The sequence below is a fragment of the Musa acuminata genome, chromosome BXJ1-11 (genome assembly GCF_036884655.1).
Source record: "Musa acuminata AAA Group cultivar baxijiao chromosome BXJ1-11, Cavendish_Baxijiao_AAA, whole genome shotgun sequence".
NCBI lineage: Eukaryota > Viridiplantae > Streptophyta > Magnoliopsida > Zingiberales > Musaceae > Musa > Musa acuminata.
The window spans coordinates 28401121-28423005 of record NC_088337.1 but is presented as its reverse complement, the minus strand read 5'-3'; the positions used below and the strand labels follow the sequence as shown (position 1 = coordinate 28423005).

Here is a 21885-nt window from a genome sequence, read left to right as displayed (position 1 = left end):
GTAATGTCCGTGTCCTGTCTCTGCATCTGTGCTTCTTAGGTTTAGCATACAAGGCATGATTACTTTGGGAACTAAATAAATTTATGCATAATGCGGGAGAGGAGGTGAATCATTTGGAGATTAGGGGTAAATTTGTTCAAAATTCGTTGGGTTAAAACCATTTGACTTATGTTTTGAAAGTTTAATTTAAATCAAGACAAAGTTAACTTCTAGCTTGATTGTATTTGTTTATGGATTGCGATGCTTTATGGATTTTCTGCATAAGCATATGATGCTAGTTCTATACTATTTTGTAAACAATATTAGCTATTGATTCCATTGACTTGTACCAATAGTTTATAGTGGTTCATTCCTTAGATTATGACATGATTACTGCACAGATGTTTGTAAATATTGTTGTGCTTATAATGTGAAAACAATGCACAATGTTATCTACAGGTTTTCATTGAATGCGCTCACTGCTTGGATTTATCTAATAGTTTCTTTCTTTTGCTTCTCCATGAACTCCTTGGGTGTGGTCATATTTCAAAATCCAGCAAGAAATTGATCTCCTAAAGGTAACACTATTTTTTCTACTGCCTGGTAATTTAAACATTCACTTGATATCATGTCATGAAATTTCAATGAATTTCTCCATGAAACAACAACTGCAAGGCTGTAAAGTCTCAACCATTTGAGATTGGCTACGTAGATCTTTTGCTGTCATTCTACCTATTTGGGTTAGTTACATGGATTTTTTTGTCACCATTGAGATATTTAAGGATCCATATTTTTAGTTAAAAGTATTTCTGCAAAAAATGGTTTTATTCCTAATTCTCATTTGCAAAATTGTCTTGCTATCTCAATCCCAACTCAACTTGATTCATATCCCACAAGGGCATGTTGCGGCATGTTATATCCTATGGCACAAATTAGTGTAGCTTTGTTTGCACCAATAACTAGCAAATATTGAACATTCAGTTCAGAATTTGCAGAAGTACTGGTTTCTCACTAATTCCACTTATTCACTGATTCATCAAAGAACACTAATTGCAGAAGAACGTGCTGGTTACTGGTTATCACATCAAGTTTTACATGCAAGTAGATTGCTATCTGTTACAAAGTTAGATTGAGAAGTGCAAGCTCTCTTTTCCGTCATATGGAGTCTAAATTCTAGGTTTTTTTTTTCTGGTAGACAATCTAGATACCAATGATTCATATTGATATTATCTATGTTTTGCTGGCAGAATCTCAACCACAAAAACATTGTGAAGTATCTCGGGTCTATCAAGACAAAGACTCATCTGCACATCATTCTTGAGTAATTACCTATGAGCCTCTTCTTCCACCTATCTAGTGCTAATAGTAGAGTTTTTTTTTTTATTTTAAAATCACATTCATGTTCTCATTTATTTAGTGGACGTTATATAGGTATGTGGAAAATGGTTCCCTAGCTAACATTATCAAGCCCAATAAATTTGGACCATTCCCTGAATCATTGGTAGCTGTTTACATCGCTCAGGTTTGTGTGAGATTTCTATAAAATTTTCTTGCTTAACTGTAATGAGCGTAATACTGTGTTTGTATTGAACTGTAAGCAGGTTTTGGAGGGTTTAGTCTATTTGCATGAACAAGGTGTAATTCATCGTGATATCAAGGGTGCAAATATCTTGACTACCAAAGAGGTAATTTTTAAATATTTTTGTTCCTTTCAGATTGACAACTAACTTGAGTTCTCATCAGTATCTACGTTTTCAAGAGAACTTGATCTCTTTCATTTGGAGTTTTATTTTGATGGTGATTATTCATCACCTATTTTGGTTGTTTATTACATCTTTTAGTTTCTTCTATCCGCCTTTTGTTGCAATAATTTTTAATTCTTGTTTGTTTGAGCATAATAGTTAAATTTTATTTCTGCTACTTAATAAAGGAATTTTCACCTGTTCTGTAAATGTATCTGTGAGCGTGCATAATTTTGTGTAACCATATTGGCGCATAACTGCCAGAGTTGGATCCTATCTTGAAATCAAAATCTAATTGACTACTGAGCTCATACCATGATGGGCATGTTATCTTACCTTCGTAGTCATCCAAATATTAAAGAAGTAAAGGAGAAGGAAGATTGTGGCCTGGAAGGAGTGTGGAAGAAATTGTTAAAGAAGGGTGATAGTAAGGCTTTGAGGCTTAAAGAAACATTGGCTCTTTCATTAAGAGATTCATGCATTGGCATCATCATTGTCATACATGCTTAAGGTATTCAAGTCTTATGTATAAATTAAAAATTCAATTACTCTTGAGATTAGATTAGACAAGCTATTCAAGCATGGGCTCGTGGACCCTAATTTGGCATAGGTAAATGAAGATTAAGCTTGGAAAATATTTGGCACCTATAAGTTAATAAGTAGTTTGTTAACCATTGAGATTGAATATTTCTTTTATAGTAATTTAATTCAACGCTTGGTAGCCAATGCACATTGATCAAAAACCATTCTTTTTTGCTAACTAAGAGTATATGAGAATAATGTGTAATGTGTACTTATGTTGAATCAAACGATTTTTTCTTGAAGCATTTCATTTACAATCTTCTCACTTTTTGCATTTTGAAAACATGGGTAATAATATGGGTGAACATGCATAGGAGCAGTTCCAAGCAACATTTAGAATATGATTTTTTTGAGAAAACTATGGAGAATCCTTGTGGTTCTACGCAAGGTTCATTGTTTTGGGTACCAGACCCATCTCAATGATCTTTCAGACAGGTATGTACCGATCAGTGCCAGTGTATTGACACATGGTACGCCAATGCGTACCGACGTTTCAGTGAGGAAAAAAAGTGGGAGAAAAGGGGCGGTGGAGGAACTAAGGAGGAAGAAGGAAGAAGAGAAAGTAGTGGAGGAAGAAGGAAGAAGAAGAAGAAAGGAAAGGAGGAGAAGAAGCAGCGGTAGCATACCTAGGAAGTAGCGGCGACAATGGCAACGTCGAAGCGACAACGACAGCGGTGAAGCAATAGTGGTGACGCAATGGTAGGGGCAACAATATCGTATGTGAGAAGAGGGCTCATGTTTGCTAGCCCCAAGGTCTGCCATACCGAAGCGTATCACCCATACCGGGCGGTACGTACCGGTCCGACAAGTTACCGGTACGCGGACCACCCGGTACCGCTACAGTACTATACTGTAGCACTGCTACAGTATGAAAAAAAAATTTAAAATTGTTCGGTACACTATGGGTGTACCGCTCGGTACACCCTGATGTACCGCCCAGTATACCGGTACCGTACCGTATCGAGCCCAGGTCGAAATGCTGGTACGGTATGGTACGACGAGCCTTGGCTAGCCCTATGTTGTTTTTTTTTCTTTTTTTTTTTTACGTTGAGTTGGACAGGGTCCACCGTATATTTGATTTTTTATTATTTTAATTGATCCACTTGAAACGATGGTGGTCCGCGATTCAGCCCATGCCTAGACTAGTATGTACTTCCTATACCATACCGTTCGAGCAGTATAACGCCCTTGGTTCTATGTACACTTCGATGTACTAAAAAAGTCATTTGATCTCTGATCCTCTCGCTAGATCTTGTTTTTTTTCCTCCATCCTTAAATGCATTAAGATGTTGCAGACTTGTAGTTGTTTTTATATGCAATGGTTTAAAAAGCGCTAGGCGCCAAGGTCTCAAAATGCTTGAGGCGCTAGGCGCATTGCCTGAGCAAAGCAATGCGCTCTGAAATATTAAAATATAAAAAGTATATAGTATAATTGATAAATATGATTATATAAATAAAAATATGACATTAAATTGACTGGAGAAAGCTTTAGTCAATTAATCTATTTCGAACGATAACAACGACGAAGAAATAGATTAATTAGCTGAAGCTCACGTCTTTCTCTCTCTCTTCTCAATGTTCCCCCTTTTTTCCCTTTTAACTTAATGCATACTTGTGTCAATGCAACGATATTTATAAAATCCTTAAATAAGATCATAAGTGACGAATGAAATTAAGTTTAAATATGATTGTTGTCTACAAGAAAGGGATAGACCAAGGGCAAAAAGAAGCTTATGTCATTTAGCCGAAACAATTTTGGCAAGTTATGATTAAACACCGTGTTAACAAACATGAAACTAAGATCCTACATATACAAACAGATTTCCAAAAAATAACAATAGGTGTAGGTGACCAGGAGAACTCTAGTCAATTAATCTATTTCGGACGACAACATTGGTGGAGAAAGCTTCGGACAACAGCAGCGACGATAAAGGAAGCTACGGATGATGACATCGTGGGCGAAGGAAGCTTCATATTTGTCTGTCGGTCCTCTCCCTTGATGGTGGAACAAGCTACTTACGGAAGAAGCTATGGCGGAGGGAACTGTGCACGAAAGATAGACCTTCGGATTCGTCCGTCAATGGCAGAGGAAGCGTCGGTCCTGCGCGTCGGCAGTGGAGGCAACGATAGAGGAAGCGTCAACGATGGATTCAGTAGCTGCGCTAGGGTTTATGGCTTGAGGTCATGCGGGGGGCGGGTTTAGTAAGTATAGTAACATTATGTAGCGTTGTTGGTTCAATCGAACCAATTAGCTACTGTTCAATTGAACTAGACTCAATAGTCTGGTTCGGTTGCATTGTTTCAATTAGGCGCTTGCTTGAGGTGCCTGGGTTTAGTCGAGTGCCCAGGCTACCACGAACGGTCGTCGCGCACCCGCAACAACTTCGTTCAACGAATCGTTCGTCGCTTTTGCATGCTTGTACCAAGACACGACAGCATGTTTAACCTTAGTTTTGTGTGTTTTTTCTTGTAAAAATGCATATTCAAATAGGTTGCAACGTTGCAGTGCGATCGCTCACCGCGCCGGGCTGAACTGTCCAAAACAGCTCCGTTTTCGCGTGCCACGACTTGTTTTCTGTAAACCGCAACTGCGTGCGAAACGCCAGCCATCTCAGCACCCTACAACCCCCCGGGTGGCACAGGGTTGGATGGGGCTTCGGTATATTGTCGGGCGTTGAAAAACTCTTCACAAGTTCGCACGTTAACTTGACGGGAACTTGCTTTCGTGCCCAGCACCCGGTGAGCAGTTGTTTGTGGACTTGTAACTGTTCGTTCTACCTTCTAAAGTCCTTGTTTTCCTCCTTCCTCTTTTTTCTTCTGTGCACACAAGGTGCTTGCTGAATTGCTTGTAAAGCTTTCTTCTTTACGAGACATCGGGACTTGTCCGTCGCTCGTTTTCAATCTAATCAACTTTTTGTTTTACAGGTCCTTCGGGACCTGTATGAGGTTGCAACTAGGCTGACCCTTTGCGGACGCATATATCGCAAGGGCGCCTCATGACTTAGGCAATCCTAGCTAAGTCCGAGAAGTTGGCACAAGGGTGCTTCGCGACTTAGGCAACCCAAGCTAAGTTCGCGCCTCATGACTTAGGCAATTCCAGCTAAGTCTGTGACATTGTGGTATCAGAGCGGGCAAGCAATTCGAGCAAGCAGCGAAGGAACTTCGTAGTTTCGCCATGGCAAAGCGTCGTGGCGAATCAAGCAAGATGGGGCAAGCCGGACCCTTGCCCCAAGCAGCCGTAGGTTGGCTACAAGTGCATACTCGCTCTCATGCTGTTGGAGCCACTTTGGAGGAGCGCGACAGCGAACGTGATGAGTGAGAAGTTGGCTACTCTCAGCGAGCGGAGGAGGCGCAATCTGGAGAGCCAATCGGGAAAAAGAGCCACAAGGAGAGACTTACAGCGACGGAAACACGCTTGGATGTCCTTGAAGCGAGCTTGGAGGAACTCTACCATGGCCAACGAAGGTTTCTTGGGGTAGAGAGCTCGCAAGAAGAAGCTGAATCTCGGATCGACGAGATTGAGGCCCTAGTCGACCGACTATTAGACGACACCAAAGACCCCATGTAACATCTGTAGGAAGCCATGGCAGAACTCACTTCCAGGGTGACCATGCTCACAAGGGCACTGAATGCGGGAGGAAGCAACACCCGCGTTGCGCCGCCACAAAACTTGAGGGCACCCGAGCCACATTGTTATAAAGGTGCCAGAGATGCTAAAGAGCGTGAGAATTTCTTGTTCGACATGGAACAATACTTTCGAGGTACGAGACCTGATTATGAAGAAACCAAAGTTTCGATAGCAACCATGTATTTGAATGAGGATGCAAAACTTTGGTGGCGAACCCGTTAGGAGGAGATCCAACAAGGTCGGTATCGGGTGGACATATGGGAGGACTTAAAGCGAGAGTTGAGAACTCAGTTTCTACCTGAGAAAACAGAGTTCGTCGCAAGGAGGAAACTAAGACAACTCCGCCAAAGTACTTCCATTTGAGACTACGTGAAGCAATTTTCTGCACTAATGCTGGACATACAGGACATGTCCGAGAAGGATAAGCTATTCAGCTTCCTCGATGGTTTGAAGCCATGGGCGCAACGAGAACTGCATCGAAGGAATGTCATCGATGTGATCGGGGCAATTGCTGCCGCAGAAAGACTCATTGACTTTGTTTCCTTTGAGGACTCTGGAAAAAAGAAACAATCTTCAGGAAATCACCCTCCAAAATATTCTCGTGGGAAGGAGCCCGGGGGCGAACAAAGGAAGAAGAGTTCCCACAAAGGGCCAAGCTCAAAAGGCAAGGCCCCAAAACTTGGCGGATGCTTCTTGTGCGGAGGGTCGCACATGGTGAGATAGTGCCCACAGAAGCAAGCACTAAATGCCTTCACAACTTCTATTCATCCCCCCCAAATTGGACAAGGGCAAGGCTGTCGCTCTTAGTTCGAATAGTTCAAAATCCAGTAGCGATGATGAGGAGTCGCAAGGACCTCGGATGGGAGCAATGCGTTTGTTGAATGCTATGCAGGGTCAAGTGGTGGAGAACTTGAAGGCAAGGCCATAAAAAACAGGAAGTAGCGAGCTGATGTACGTAGACATTAAGCTCAATGGCCAAACGACCCGTGCAATGGTGGACATGGGCGCTGTCCACAACTTTATTGCCGATCGAGAAGCAAAGTGACTTGGGCTGATCTTGGAGAAGAACCCATGTCGAATGAAGGCGGTGCACTCGGAGGCCAAGCGGATCTCCGGGTTGGCAAAGGGAGTTCTTATCAAGATCGGAACATGGAGCGGGAGCACGAACATGATGGCGGTGCCATTGGACGACTTCCAAGTGATTCTTGGAATGGAGTTTATACATACGGCGAAGTTGGTGCCAATGTCGTTCCTAAACTCCCTATGTATGATGGGAGGTGACGATCCCTGTGTAGTTCTTGTCTCTCGGAGAGGAACCAATGACCCCTAATAGATTTCGGCATTACAACTGAAGAAAGGGGTATGAAGAGGTGAATTAACATTCGTGGCTGTTATGAAGCTAGAGCCACTCGACGAAAAGGTCATTCATGAACCTGCTGTAGTGGCGAACGTCGAAGGAGTTCACATACGTTATGCCACCCGAGTTGTCGAAGACTCTATCGCCACGCAGAGGCGTGGATCATTATATCGAGCTGGAGCCAGGAGTGAAGCCTCCAGCGAGCCCACCCTATCGTGGATCCTAAACTCCCTATGTATGATGGGAGGTGCGACCCCTGTGTGGTTCCCGTCTCTCGGAGAGGAACCAAGGACCCCCAACAGATTTCGGCATTACAACTAAAGAAAGGGGTACGAAGAGGTGAATTAACATTCGTGGCTGTTATAAAGCAAGAGCCACTCGACGAGAAAGCCATTCATAAACTTGCTGTGGTGGCGAACATCGAAGGAGTTCACAGACGTTATGCCGCCTGAGTTGTCGAAGACTCTATCGCCACGCAGAGGCGTGGATCATTATATCGAATTGGAGCCAAGAGTGAAGCCTCCAATGAGACCACCTTACCGCATGCCCCCTCCGGAGTTGGCAGAGCTATGAAAGCAGTTAGGTGAATTGCTAAGCGGTTGTCCCATCCGCAGTTCTAAAGCACCATTCGGAGCTCCAGTACTCTTCCAAAAGAAACAAGATGAGAGCCTTCGACTATGCGTCGATTATCGAGCCCTCAATAAAGTGACGGTGAAGAACAAGTATCCCATCCCGCTCATCGCGGACTTGTTCGACCAATTGGGCAAAGCCAAGTATTTCTCTAAACTCGACCTCCGATCGGGGTACTGGCAGGTGCACATTGCTGAAGGCGATGAAGCGAAGACTACCTGCGTGACCAGGTATAGAGCGTTTGAGTTCTTGGTGATGCCTTTCGGCTTAACCAATGCTCCGGACACGTTCTGCACTCTTATGAATCAACTATTTAAAGAGTACTTGGATAAGTTCGTGGTTGTCTACTTGGACAATATCGTCATCTACAGCCAAATGCTCGAGGAGCATGTTGAGCACCTTCGGATAATTTTTAAGGTTCTCAGGGAGAACACTTTGTTCGTGAAAAGGGAGAAGTGCTACTTTGCTCAAACGAAGATCTTATTATTGGGGCATCGAATCGGTGATGGCTCCATTCGGATGGACAAATCGAAGGTGCAAGCTATTGCGGAATGGCGAACTCCATAGCAGGTGCCAGAGCTGAGATCCTTCCTTGGTTTCGTCAACTACTATCGACGCTTCATAGCGGGGTATTCGAAGCATGCAACTCCACTGACGGAGTTGCTGAAGAAGGAGCAGCCTTGGAGGCGGTCTGATGAATGTGAAGTCGCGTTCCAAGATCTGAAGGCTGCTGTGTTGGAAGAATCGATGCTCAAATTGCTGGACTGTGAGGAGCCTTCGAAGTCCATACAGATGCTTCAGACTTTGTTATTGGGGGAGTATTCATGCAGGAGGGTCATCCGGTGGCCTACGAGAGCCGTAAGCTCAACGAGACCGAGCGGCGATATCCGATGCACGAGAAGAGATGACAGCGGTAGTCCACTGTCTACGAGTTTGGCGACACTACCTTCTTGGATTGCGATTTGTGCTGAGGACAAACAACATCGCTTTGAGCTATTTCCAAACTCAGAAGAAACTCTCCCCAAAGCAAGCACGATGACATGACTTCCTGGCTGAGTTTAATATGGCAATGGAGTACAAGCCCGGAAAGGCAAATGTCGTGGCCGATGCTTTGAGTCGGAAAGTGGAGCATGTGAATGTTGTACAATTGGAGGGCAGAGGCCAAGCAAGTAAGTTGCACTCCAATTTCCTTTCCAGGATTAGGGATGGACTGTACAGTGATCCCCAGGCAATAACCCTGATGTAGCTCATCAAAGAAGGCAAGGCATGACGATTTTGGGTCCAGGAGGGACTCGTTTATATAAAAGGGAATATGGTTTATGTCCCTCGAGTGGACAATTTGAGGCGTGAGCTCTTAAGAGAGTGTCATGATTCCCTTTGGGCTGGACATCCAAGCATTCACAGAACCTTGACTATCGTGTAGAGGGTCTTTTACTGGCCGAAGATGGGGACTGATGTGGAGGAATATGTTCGAACGTGCCTCACTTGTCAACAAGACAAGGTGGAGCAGCGGAAGCCAATGGGACTTTTGGAGCCGTTGCCTGTACCAGAAAGGTCATGGGAGAGCATTTCCTTAGACTTCATATCAAGTTTGCTAACAGTAGGGGGACTCGGATCGATACTCGTGGTGGTCGATCGATTTTCAAAGTATGCAACTTTCATTGCTGCACCCTTACACTATTCAGCTGAGGAGGCGGCCAAGCTGATGATGAAGAATGTGGTGAAGTATTGGGGAGTCCCGCACAATATCATCAGTGATCGAGATACTCGGTTCCTGGGACGATTCTAGACGGAGCTATTCAAATTGTTGGGGTCTAAGTTATACTTCTCCACAAGCCTCCACCCCCAGACGGATGGTCAAACCGAAAGGATAAACTTGTTCCTGGACCAATATCTTCGGCACTACGTGAGTGCCAACCAACAAGATTGGGTGAAGCTGTTGGACATAGCCCAATTCTCCTATAACTTGCAGCAGAGCTCTGCGTCCAACAAGAGCCCCTTCGAGATTATTACAGGACAACAATCGTCGACTCCTCACACCTTGGCTATCAGATATACTGGGAGTAGTCCGTCAGCATATCACTTTGCAAAAGAATGACACCGAAATGCAGATATTGCATGAGCTTACTTGGAGAAGGCAGCCAAAAAGATGAAAAAGTGGGCCGACTTGGGAAGGCGACCGTAGAAGTTCAAAGTCAGCGATTTGGTGTTGGTGAAGCTCCAACTAGCATCACTCCAATTCTTTATGAACAAAGTACACAAAGGATTGGTGCGCAAGTATGAAGGGCCCTTCCCAATTATCAATAGGGTGGGCAACGTCTCCTACAGGTTGTAGCTGTCGGCGTGGCTCAAAATTCACAATGTTTTTCACGCCAGCAACTTGAAAGCCTACCACTCAGATCCGTAAGATGTTTCCCGAAATGTTCCAACTCGGCTACCCCCCACCAAAGCCTCCTACGAGAAGCGAGTTGAAACCATTTTGGCGGATCGTAAGATAAAGCTACCCAATGGAGCTGAGCAGATCGAGTACTTGGTGAAGTGGCGAAAGCTTCCCCGAACTGAAGCTAATTGGGAGCCCGAAGACGTCGTACGACATGAAGAAGCAATCATCAACAACTACCAACAAGCGCCGACGAGGGCGTCGACAGTTTAAGTGGGGGAGAATGTCACGAACGGTCATCGCGCACCCGCAACAACTTTGTTCAATGAATCGTTCGTCGCTTTTGCATGCTTGTACCGAGACATGGCAGCATGTTTTGCCTTAGTTTTGTGTGTTTTGTCTTGTAAAAATGCATGTTCAAACAGGTTGCAGTGCTGCAGTGCGACTGCTCACCGCGCCGGGCCGAATTGCCCAAAACAACTCCGTTTTCGCGTGCCACGACTTGTTTTCTGCAAACCGCAGCTGCGCGCGAAACGCCAGCCATCTCAGCACCCTGGAACCCCCCGGGGGGCACAGGGCTGGATGTGGCTTCGGTATATTGTCAAGCGTTAAAAAACTCTTCACAAGTTCACGCGTTAACTTGATGGGAACTTGGTTTCGCGCCCGGCACGCGGTGAGCAGTTGTTTGTGGACTTGCAATTGTTCGTTCTACCTTCTAAAGTCCTTGTTTTCCTCCTTCCTCTCTTTTCTCTTGTGCACACAAGGTGCTTGCTGAATTGCTTGTAAAGCTTCCCTCTTTGCGAGACATCGGGACTTGTCCGTTGCTCGTTTTTAATCTAATCAACTTTCTGTTTTACAGGTCCTTCGGGACCTATACGAGGTTGCAACTAGGCTGACCCTTTGCGGGCGTGTATATCGCAAGGGCGCCTCATAACTTAGGCAATCCCAGCTAAGTCCGAGAAGTTGGCACAAGGATGCTTCGCGGCTTAGGCAACCCAAGCTATGTTCGCGTCTTGGCCGCAAGGGTGCCTCACGACTTAGGCAATTCCAGCTAAGTCTGTGACAAGGCGGCACTTCACTAAAGCACGTCGCCTGGCGAATCTGTGAGGCGCTCGGGCCTCTCTTTGCCTCACCTGAGCGCCCGGGCACCTATTTAAACTCCAGCTTATATGTATGTTCTTTTCTATCTAATAGTTATTTCTAAATGAGCATAAGCTGGATCTATAATGCTGCTGATGTTGCATGTGAGAGAATCTATGTTGATAATGCCCTTGGGCAAATTTAGCGATACACCTAATGCACAACACCTACAAGCATCTACTGGGTTTCATTTGCTTTGACAACACACAGCCACCTTTTGCTGTGACATCACCCCCAAGTAATTTTTTTGAGCACCCTCTCTTCTTTTGCAACGATGCCTTTGGCTGCTTAGTACACTAATACCTCACCTTATGTAGAACAAAATTTGTCACTGGGGACGATGATCAACATCGATGATCATCATGTGATTGATATTTCACCATTTTCTTGTTCGTGGTAGCAGAAGCTTCATGTCAGTGCCCATTACCGAAGCTATGTTCCCTCAACTCATGCAAAGTCTATTTACCCTTCTGGCAGATGTGCAAGTTGCAGAACATCACCTAGCTGCCATGTCATGCTTTACAGAGGGTGTGGTGACGAGAGTTCTTAAGTTCCCACTACAATAAAGTCAATAACTTGAGAGAAATCATCATGATGATGGATTTTTTGATGTCTCTGAACCGCAGTTGACAACTTAAGCACTTATTCCTCTTTCTTGTCCATCTCTAAAGTGATTTGTGGAAGTGACAACAATTCCCATATTACTTCGCAGACATCTCAACTGCATGCTGTAAGTTCAACCTGCTGTCACTGCATAGCTGGCCTTGGACTAGCAATGATCTGACCTCTTCTGCACTCCACCAGTAGTTGTTCAACAGCTGAAAACAATACCATTAAATAGGCCAAAGAGAGAAGCATCAAAACCACAAGTTTTACAGAAAATCAGAGCTTGATTCTTTTGTTTGATCTGTGATTTCAGCTCCAGTGAGTGGGAGAATCAAATCCAGCAAACAGAATCTTTTGTGTCACATTTTTAGATGTCTAGAAGATCACTTTTATGGAGACCAATCAAATTCTCTTCAGTAGGGTTCAAATCCTAAAGATTTACATGACTAAGTTTAAATCAATTTCATAGGATCAATCAATTTCGTTTTAGTAGGGTTCAAATCCTCAACATTGAAATGACAAAATTTATCTTAAATTTCATAGCCTTTCTCAGCACGTGAAGATGAAAATTAGTTTCAGGAAGTGACCCTGTAGCATGGTCTCAACCCTTCACCATAGGACAAAGTTGATTTTTTGGGGGCCAGGAATTATTAAAGCATTTGAACCCTAATCCATCACTCATTAGGGTCCCACCTTGATTTGTCCTAGCCCCTAGATAAAGAACTGTCAATCATTTTTTGTACTGTTTTTTGGATATATTTCAGTTTTTATTTTTAGTTGCCATTTTATTATTAGTAAATTATCTCATTTCTCTCTTTTCATTGTTGGGTTGTCAATTCTTCTGCTACAATTGGATGATACTTTGCTAGGAGGATGTTATCCCATCATCAAATAAGTCTTTTGATCTTTTCAATGATGATATTTACCTATTTTTTTGACCATGCTTCCCTTTGTACTACAGTTATTTACTGCAATACTTGTGGCTATACATAAACTTCACACCTGTCTTTATGCATCTGTCAGCACGTGCATCATGAACATGTATACTTGTAGAAGCTGATGGAGGTTCTTGTGCTCCTTGTTGATGTATTTTGTCGAAAGAATGATTTAACAATTAATTTTGATTTATTCTTGCCAAAGATTTATTTCCTTAGGATTACGCTATGAAATAAAATTTTCAAAATTAGGCACTCTCAAGATGGCTGATGGATACTTTCTGGCATATTTTGCTTCAACTTGATGCATGCTCTCAGTTTTAGTGTTCTTTTCATTGTTTTGATGTGTGTGGGAATTATCTATAGGGTCTTGTTAAACTTGCTGACTTTGGAGTTGCAACAAAGCTCACTGAGGCAGATGTTAATACACATTCGGTGGTTGGAACACCATACTGGATGGCCCCTGAGGTAACCTATTATACAATGTTACTGGGATTTTGTGTAATTACCCAGGGTATTTAATATTGCCCAGGGATTTTCTTTATCATAGATTATTTTGTTAACGTTACAATGAAAGTTCTGAAGACAAGGTAAGTGGACATACAGTCAGATGGCAGATAGAAGCACACTATAGCATTTTTATGATTATACTTGTCCAAGACAGTAAATCAACATTAACCTTTGTAATACTCTCTAACTTTGACATGTTTTTAGACTGACAGTGAATTCTACTTATATAAACCAAAACTAGAATGCTAATTGAAGAAAACCAAAATTGCTGAAAAAAATGGTATGGTTCTTTCTCTCATGGTTTGCAAGCTCTTCTCACCCATTTTCACTGTTCTTCAGTCAAGCAAATACATAGTCAAGAATGCTCCATGGAGTTCTTGCACTACTTTTAAATAATGGCTGCCTATTCAATTTCAAACATCTCTCTAATAATGGGTACCAAGTGGTTGTCCAAGAGAAATATTGACAATAGTGGGTTCTCCATGCAACCTATTACATTTGCTAGGAGTGTTACCTTATGTGCTTAATGAACAAAGGCAACTTATTTTCTTTAATACGACAAATCAAAGTCTTCATCATTAGTGGTCAGAGCTTACAGTATAGGTGGAATGCAAAGTATGGGAATAGAAGGATAACACGGAACGGTAATTAACTGACAGTTGGATAAGGAGGGAGAATATAGCGGATAAAGTAATTGTGGTAGTGGTCAGTGAATGCTGGTATGCAAATGGTAACCAAAGAGTAAGCATGCAAAGGCAAGACGAGGTAAGTGGGGAAACTTCACGATTTTTCACCATTATGAATTCATGTTGTAATCTTGTCTATCCACCAAGGACTTCAGAACCATATAAAAACTGAAGATACACCTGCAACATAGTCTGCACATGTTGGCCTTCCCGAGATCTTGTATCAGAGGGAGCCTTATGCATTGAGGCACCCTTTTTTTTATCCATTTCATAGTCTGGATCTAGGTTTTAAATTGCCCAACCTCTACAGGAAGGTTTTCAAGTCCTCTTCTAAACTTTCTGCATCAGCCTGACCACATGTGGTCAGAATCTGGCTTTATAACTCAGCTCAGCTTTTCCCAGCCTGGTGATTGCTTCAGTCTATTACCAGTTCTTTTCTTAACAGCTAGTCTTGTACCATAATTTGTAATGTTTAGGTATACTTCTATTCCCATAAGATGTGTGTATGCATTTTATAAAATGGGTGTCTTTACATGTGTGCATATTTCTCTAATGTGGATTTGTATACATATCTTGCATTGTTTTCTCATTTTAGTTGCCATACTATTCACATCAATTTTCTATTGGAAAACACCAAAAGATAGAAAATCTAAACCTTAGATTTTTCAATAAAATCTAAACCTGACTATCCTTCTTAGTTTTATTACAAATTCATGCCAAAAAGCAAGTCTTTGTGCTAACAGAAAAGGAAAGAAATAAATACTAAATAACCTGAGAAGTAAAAAATAAAAAGGGATGATCCGTTCTGCATCTCCTTTCCCCAAGTCCTTTTTTCAATAAAATTGCAGTGTATTTGATTGTGTTTTCTCAATGCAATTTCTTGTAAGCTACTTTGTACTTTGTTAAATTCATCTCATTTGACTTTGATTGCAAATTTTTTGAAAGGATGACAAAACTATACTTGTTTCAGGTTATTGAAATGTCTGGCGTTTGTGCTGCATCTGACATCTGGAGTGTTGGTTGCACTGTCATTGAATTGCTCACATGTGTTCCACCATATTATGATCTGCAACCAATGCCTGCACTTTTTCGGATTGTTCAGGTATGACTAGCTTGCATTCAATCCTTTTGTTATTCATTATTTTTTGATATATTTTATGGACCATATGAGTGGCTTGTGGCCCTCCACATGCTTATTTATTGTCATCCCTCCAGTTACTACATTCTTATTCGTTTTACTGATACAAGAGTTCTTAGTCCTACCATGGTTGATGAGTTTTGACTAAAACTTAGGTTTTGAGCCATGTACTGGCATGGCAAAGGTAATATCCCTGTTTTAAGAGTGTGCCACTGGTGATCAATGTTAGAAAAATATTACACAGTTGAAGAATCGAGAACTTAGACAGCTGTGTTGAGAAGCATTTGGGCAGAATCTCTGAAGGTCACACATTTCAGGGGAAACAAGGAAAGAAAAATCAGAACACCACTAAGAAACTCTTAAGTAACTTTATATTTAATAGAACATGTTGGTCTGAAACCTAACTGACTAATGAAATGGTTCATGTCGATTAAACATAAATGTACTCGGTATTGTTTCCACTCCCTTCCTTTCTGTATATTTATAGCCTCCCCTGTTGGGCATAACTAGTACTTCAAGTCATATTCTGATGTCATGCTGCCTAGCTGGAACTTTCTTTCAACTTAAGACATAATTATTTAGCAACGTCAAGTTCATTGATTTGTCTGAAATTATTTTCATATCGACTTTTATCGTTTTATATTATTAATATTAAATTCAAGTAGACTAATAGTTGCTTATAGCAAAACCTTCCAACAACTAGCAAATATAGGTGATTGGTCATCAACCCAACAATGACTGTCAGACCTGTTGGCAACAATGACTAATAGTTTCTTATGAAGATTTTGTTAATATTCAAAAACATTGTGATATCTAGTAAATGCTTAATATTTATATAATGTGCACATATGCTGACAAGTGACAACTGTTGTGAAATCTGGAAATACATTTTGATGTTATTTTAGAATGAGAACGTCCAATCAGAACCTGCAGATGGTAGTTATTATTTGATGGGCTTAGTTGGAATGGGCTTTCTGAATATTATCTATCATTTAAGAATAAGACAATAAATGAATAAAATGTGTTGAGTGCTTTTAGAAAACTATTCTTCTAGTTTTCAGTGTCTTCTGACCTTGCCTCAAAATAACGCTTTTAACCAAATGATGAAGGCTTCAGCCACGGGCTGCCTTAATATGTTCATAGGAGGTCACCATTTAATTCTGTGGCCCCACTTTTTGCTAGTTTTGTGTCCAATCTGTCAAATCCATTTGCATTTTGGTACTTAAACAAGGTTTTGACAATCATATGCTGTTTGTACAATCCTTAAACTGGTTAATGAATGACTCGCCGTACTTTATTTTCATATGGCTTTAAACAGGTTGGCTAATGTTGTATGCTAGCAAAATTTTGTTGTTAATACGAAATATTCAATTATTTCTTGTTTGTTCGAAGGCATAAAATATCGCTGATATCTAGGACCAAATTGCCATCATGCACCTACTTTTGCTTATGACCAGTGCATGCATTTTTAGCAATTCATCAGACAATTAAATATTTTCTATGCATTGTAGCAAAATTTATTTGCAGATATTTATTTATGGATATGGGAATGATCCATAGGATAACATATGGGTTAAGTATGCTTAGCTGCTTTTATGTATAGCATAATGATACTCAGATAAAGTCATAAAACATAAGGAAGTGGCAGCACTAAATTGTTAGCAGACATGATCTTTGATGCTTGTGCACTTACACGTCACAAGCCAAAAGCTTCAAGCTTGTAGAATGAAAATCAGAAACCCATCAAGGATTTGAAGAGTTATGCATTATTTCTTGTTATATATAACGTTCACGTTAAAGGTGCTTCATAATGGTAATCCCAAGTGAGTAAATTTTGGTACTAACAAATGCCTGCACGTACTGATCAAATTTGTTGTCATACTGGAATTGTGATGCATAGAATATAATAACGATGCATCTATTGGGATAAGAATAATTAAAGTTTTGTGCTGTAGCTGATTATTTAGATATAGATATGTATGTGTCCTCAAGGAAATGGATGGCCTCTAAGGTTTCCCTATAGCCTTTTAAATGTACTTTCCTTTTCTGTTCTCTTTATCCTTAATATTTCAGGCTCAGATAAGCTGTTACAGGTGGATAGGCATCAGCAGAGCTTATATACCTAGCTACAAATGTGTACTTGCATGTTTTGCAGATATCCTCTAGACACTATGCCATATGGTTGACATAGCACTTGGGCATATTGTTCCTTATTCCATTTTGGCATGTATCATTACTTGTCTATTATGTTGTTCTTTGGAAAAAAATGTTATGATGCATATATATGTATGATTTAATATAATTTTCAGGACGTGCAACCTCCCATACCTGAGGGCCTCTCACCTGACATTACTGATTTTCTCCGTCAATGTTTCAAAAAGGTAGATAAAATTGTTGCATTAAGGAAACTATACCCCATTTCAGTATTGCTTCTTACTTAAAAGACCATTTTCAGGATGCAATGCAGAGACCAGATGCAAAAACATTGCTATTGCATCCATGGATCCAAAACTCAAGGCGAACTTTGCATTCATCTTTGCGACAAACAGGTGGAAGTATAAGGTAATAATGCAATCTAGCAGTTTTATTGTAAATTTTCCCATTAAGGTGATCTGAGAACTTAAAACTTCTAATAAGTAATTAGTTTCTTAGTTCCTTACCACATGTTTTAGTTTTCTTGTTTGTTTAAATGAGAAGCTTTGTTATTGGTAAGTGGGTTGGCTTTTGAATTAAATGACCACTACGTGACTTGCTAATTGTTTCTGTTTTTATCCAGTTCTCTTTGAGATTCCCATTGATAGTATGTTCAAGACTGGTAAGAGGTCAAAATTCATGGGCTATACTCCTGAATGGAGTTTATTAATTAGGTCAATTTCCATTTATGTAAATTTGGATGGCCTAATTGGAAATAAACCAACAGAGCTGATTAATACTAACTCTATTGTTACAATTGTTGAGCACACGATTCTATACGGAATATAGAAGCTTCTGCAGTGAGTATCGAGTTTTGTTAAAATCCATCTGGTTTGGCTGGAATGTGTTGGACTCAATCTGTTTTGTTGTCTCCAACAGTTCCAGTGGTTTCTACTTTATATCACCGAAACTAATTAATTTAGCATTAATATGCAATTTTAAGCTTTGCAGTTGACATTCTTTAGTTAATTTGCTTTTGATGAAGGATTGTCTAGGAAGCAATTTTTACTAGTTTAAAGTATATGTACTGCCAAATTTAGTTATATGCCATAATCTTAGATGTGGTCCAACTTTTGAAGGTTTTTCTAGTTCAACAATATCTTAGACATAATATTGAAAACAAGGGGTATTTGTTTTTCATCTCCCTACTTATTTTTAACATTTATTTGTACAAATTGTCAATTTTTGACTTTACAACATTTAGCCCCTGTGATGTTTACACCCTAGTAACCAATTTTCACCTATAGGATTCTTAAACATACACCCACGTCAGTATGGCGTGCACCCGCTTTTCAGTGTGCATACAGTGCACTCATTTACCAATGGACATTGGTGAACTTTCACCATAAAATTAGGGGATCAAAATTTTATTTAACAAAAGACCTCACCTATTTTTCAAAACATTCTTTGTTTTTTTGTAAAGTTTTAAATTTCTTTACTAATTTATAATTTTTATTTTCAAGTATTTGGCTGAAAGTTCAAGATTTTATTTGACTCTGTCAAAACCATTTAATTGCTGAGACTGGAAGTCCAAGAATTGGACTAATGTATTTGATCATCCAACATTGACAAAACTTTGCAAATATGCAAAGGTTGCTGGATTTCTGCTTTCTGGATGCATTCTTTAATATTAGACTATATAACTGAGTTAAACTACTATATCACATTATAACTGCAATAACAAGTGACCTTTGATCCTCTGGAAACTCACTTACAAATTTGTCCAGTTACTTGTACAAATTTCAGGAACATTGAGGAGGATACCAAATTGAGTGATGGCAACTCAAATGCGGATAATCATAATGGCGGTGAAAGCCCATCAGCAGAGAAGACTAAGATTGCTATATCTGATCTTGAACACGTATGTCCTTTTTCCAATTTTTTGATTTTTTAATTCATATGTATTGTCAAGGGATTAAAGCCAAAGAATTGATCTAATTTCAAGGTCTTCTCAGTTTGCAGTTATACCTTTTAAGGAGATAATTTAAATTGAGTTATGACTTCTAAGTGTTCTAAGTTCTAACAATATAAAAAAATGATATAATTTGTTCTTCATGATCCAGGAAGAATCTAAGAAAGAGCACTTTGCTACTGATGCAATTCATACTAAAGGTTCTGATGGGGATCAAAATTCTAGTCTTGTTCAGAATGCCTGCTGGAACGGTGTTGAAGATAGAGCAGAAGATGTGCTTTCTGCTAAAGATCCTACCTTAGTTATCTATGAAAAGCCATCTTTGAAGTCTCCTGCTAAAGAAGCAAACTTAGGTAGTCCAGTAGCACCAGAAGGCAAAGGAGGTACAAGTCCTGATGAATCTAGCATGTTTTCCTTTGGATCTAAAGTTGGGAGAAACAATTTTCAGAAGGTGAGATGTTAATTTCTTTACTGTTATTTTGTTATCTCTTCTGTAAACCTCTCTGATATTGTTAAATGGCTTTTGTTTTATGGTGTTACAAATCTTTGAAGCTATCTTTTCCCTTGAGGTTTCATTTGTGTATTATTTCTATTGATTGGCATCTTTTGCATGCTCATCTTTGGTCTAAGTTGAGGATCACTTTTTTGGGTAAGTACGGTGACCTGGTCGGTACTGACACATGGTACCTGTGACTTGAAGAGGAAGTAGGAGAAGAGGAAGGGGAAGAGGAGCAAGAAGGTGGAGGGAAGAAGAGGAGGCACTGTAGGAAGTGAAAGGAAGGAGGTAGAGGAAGGTGAGGAGGTGGTAGAAGAAGAGGAGGAAGCATGCTTGTCGGTGGCACACGACAAGTGGCGAGTGTTTATGGGCAACAACAGAAGCAAAACAACACATGGAGGGATTCTGTTTGGGCGAAGAGAGCTCACGAACATAAGCCCTAAAAGTTTTAATTAATTTTTTTTTAATTAAGTCGGAGCGGACTGTTGGGTGGGGGCAGTCTACTTACTGCTTCACATATGCACTACCGATTTCATACCAGTCCAGATGAAACAACTAAACTTGGTCAAAATAGTGTTGCATATTAAAGAAGGTTAGATTACATAGTCAAGTTGCAGACACAACATTGTCGCATCTTTGCTATTTTTGTTTTGATTTATCTTTTATTAATCTTTCATTTGACCCAATGAATTTCAGGATGGCCTATTTTGGGCATTATAAATTTTCACAAGTTTGTGTTATTATTTTATAAATGTAATCAAATATTTTGTTGCTAACCTAGTTCATTTGTCCATTAACCTATTTCAAAGGTTGTGAAGCAGTCAATTACTCATGGAGCTAATGAGCTTAGTAGGTTTAGTGACACACCAAAAGATGCTTCTTTGGATGATTTATTTCAGCCACTAGATAGACAAAAAGATCAAGGTGCTGAAGCTTCATCATCAGCAACTGGTCAGCAAAATGACTTGGCAAAAAAGCTCAAAGCTAGAATGGCTCAGAAGCAAATGGAACCAGCACAGAACAGCAGTGGGAAGCTTTTACAACTTGTTATGAATTTGCAAGAAGATGGGATTGATTTTGATGGTTCGGTACGTTTTCTGTGTATATGCACTCATTATTAGCAAGTCTTATGGACATTCATAATTTGATTTCTGAAAAAGATACTCTTTTTTCTTACAAGGAAGCATTTGATTACTAGCTGTCGTGTTATATTTTTCTCAGGTCTTCGGTGATAATCTGCCAGCAGATAACACTTTTCCCATTCAGGTGCTCATTCTGTTTCTAGAGTCAAACCTTCTAGTTCACGAAGATGGTTTAGTTATAGGTTCCAGGCACTTAACAGTTATTGCACATTTGCACCTTTAAAGTTTTTTATTAGATAAAAAAAAGAATGACATAACTTACAAGCACCTCTTTTGTGGCTTTCAAATTTCTCTGAAGTCTTTGAGATTGCTTGTGATGCCATTTTTCTTTACCACCTTTTTTATTTACTTTGATCTCTCGGTCTTGTTGATTTTTGTGTTGTTTTCTTTTATTTTCTTAAATTAAGCAAAGACATAATTTTCTTGATTTGCCATATGAGTTACAGTTGTCTTTTGCACCCTCTATTGTAAGAACTAGAATTTTATGGTAGAAAAGTTATATTCTATGGAAGCATTTTTAGTGATCAGAAATTTCAACAAAAAGGATCAGAAGTTCAGCATATACTAGTTATGAGCTTTTCTTGATATGATTTCTATGCTCTCATTGTTGAAAATGCATGGTTTGTTGATAACATGTCAACAACAAGTTGAATCTAGCATGCCAATGAGGTGTCGGCATGCATTGTGGTGATCCATTCTGTAGGTGCTGACATATAGTATGGAATCATGTTATGCCAAAAAGATATTGGCATACCTCCATGCCATGATGTGGTAATGTTTCGTGTTTTGAAGTTGGTTTGCACGTAGAAGGTCAATTTAGGTAGCATAC

General features: G+C 40.3%; 1 protein-coding gene across 1 annotated transcript in view; it reads left to right on the top strand.

Annotated features, from left to right (window-relative positions):
- LOC135597517 (MAP3K epsilon protein kinase 1-like) overlaps positions 1-21885 on the top strand; it is a 32418-nt gene that overhangs the window by 4613 nt on the left and 5920 nt on the right. The window contains exons 3-14 of the mRNA XM_065090546.1: positions 537-557; positions 1227-1300; positions 1411-1501; positions 1581-1664; positions 13346-13447; positions 15146-15277; positions 17623-17694; positions 17769-17875; positions 19253-19367; positions 19570-19869; positions 20724-21002; positions 21136-21180. Coding sequence (XP_064946618.1) covers positions 537-557; positions 1227-1300; positions 1411-1501; positions 1581-1664; positions 13346-13447; positions 15146-15277; positions 17623-17694; positions 17769-17875; positions 19253-19367; positions 19570-19869; positions 20724-21002; positions 21136-21180 — 1422 coding nt within the window. The remainder of the gene's footprint in view (positions 1-536; positions 558-1226; positions 1301-1410; positions 1502-1580; positions 1665-13345; positions 13448-15145; positions 15278-17622; positions 17695-17768; positions 17876-19252; positions 19368-19569; positions 19870-20723; positions 21003-21135; positions 21181-21885) is intronic.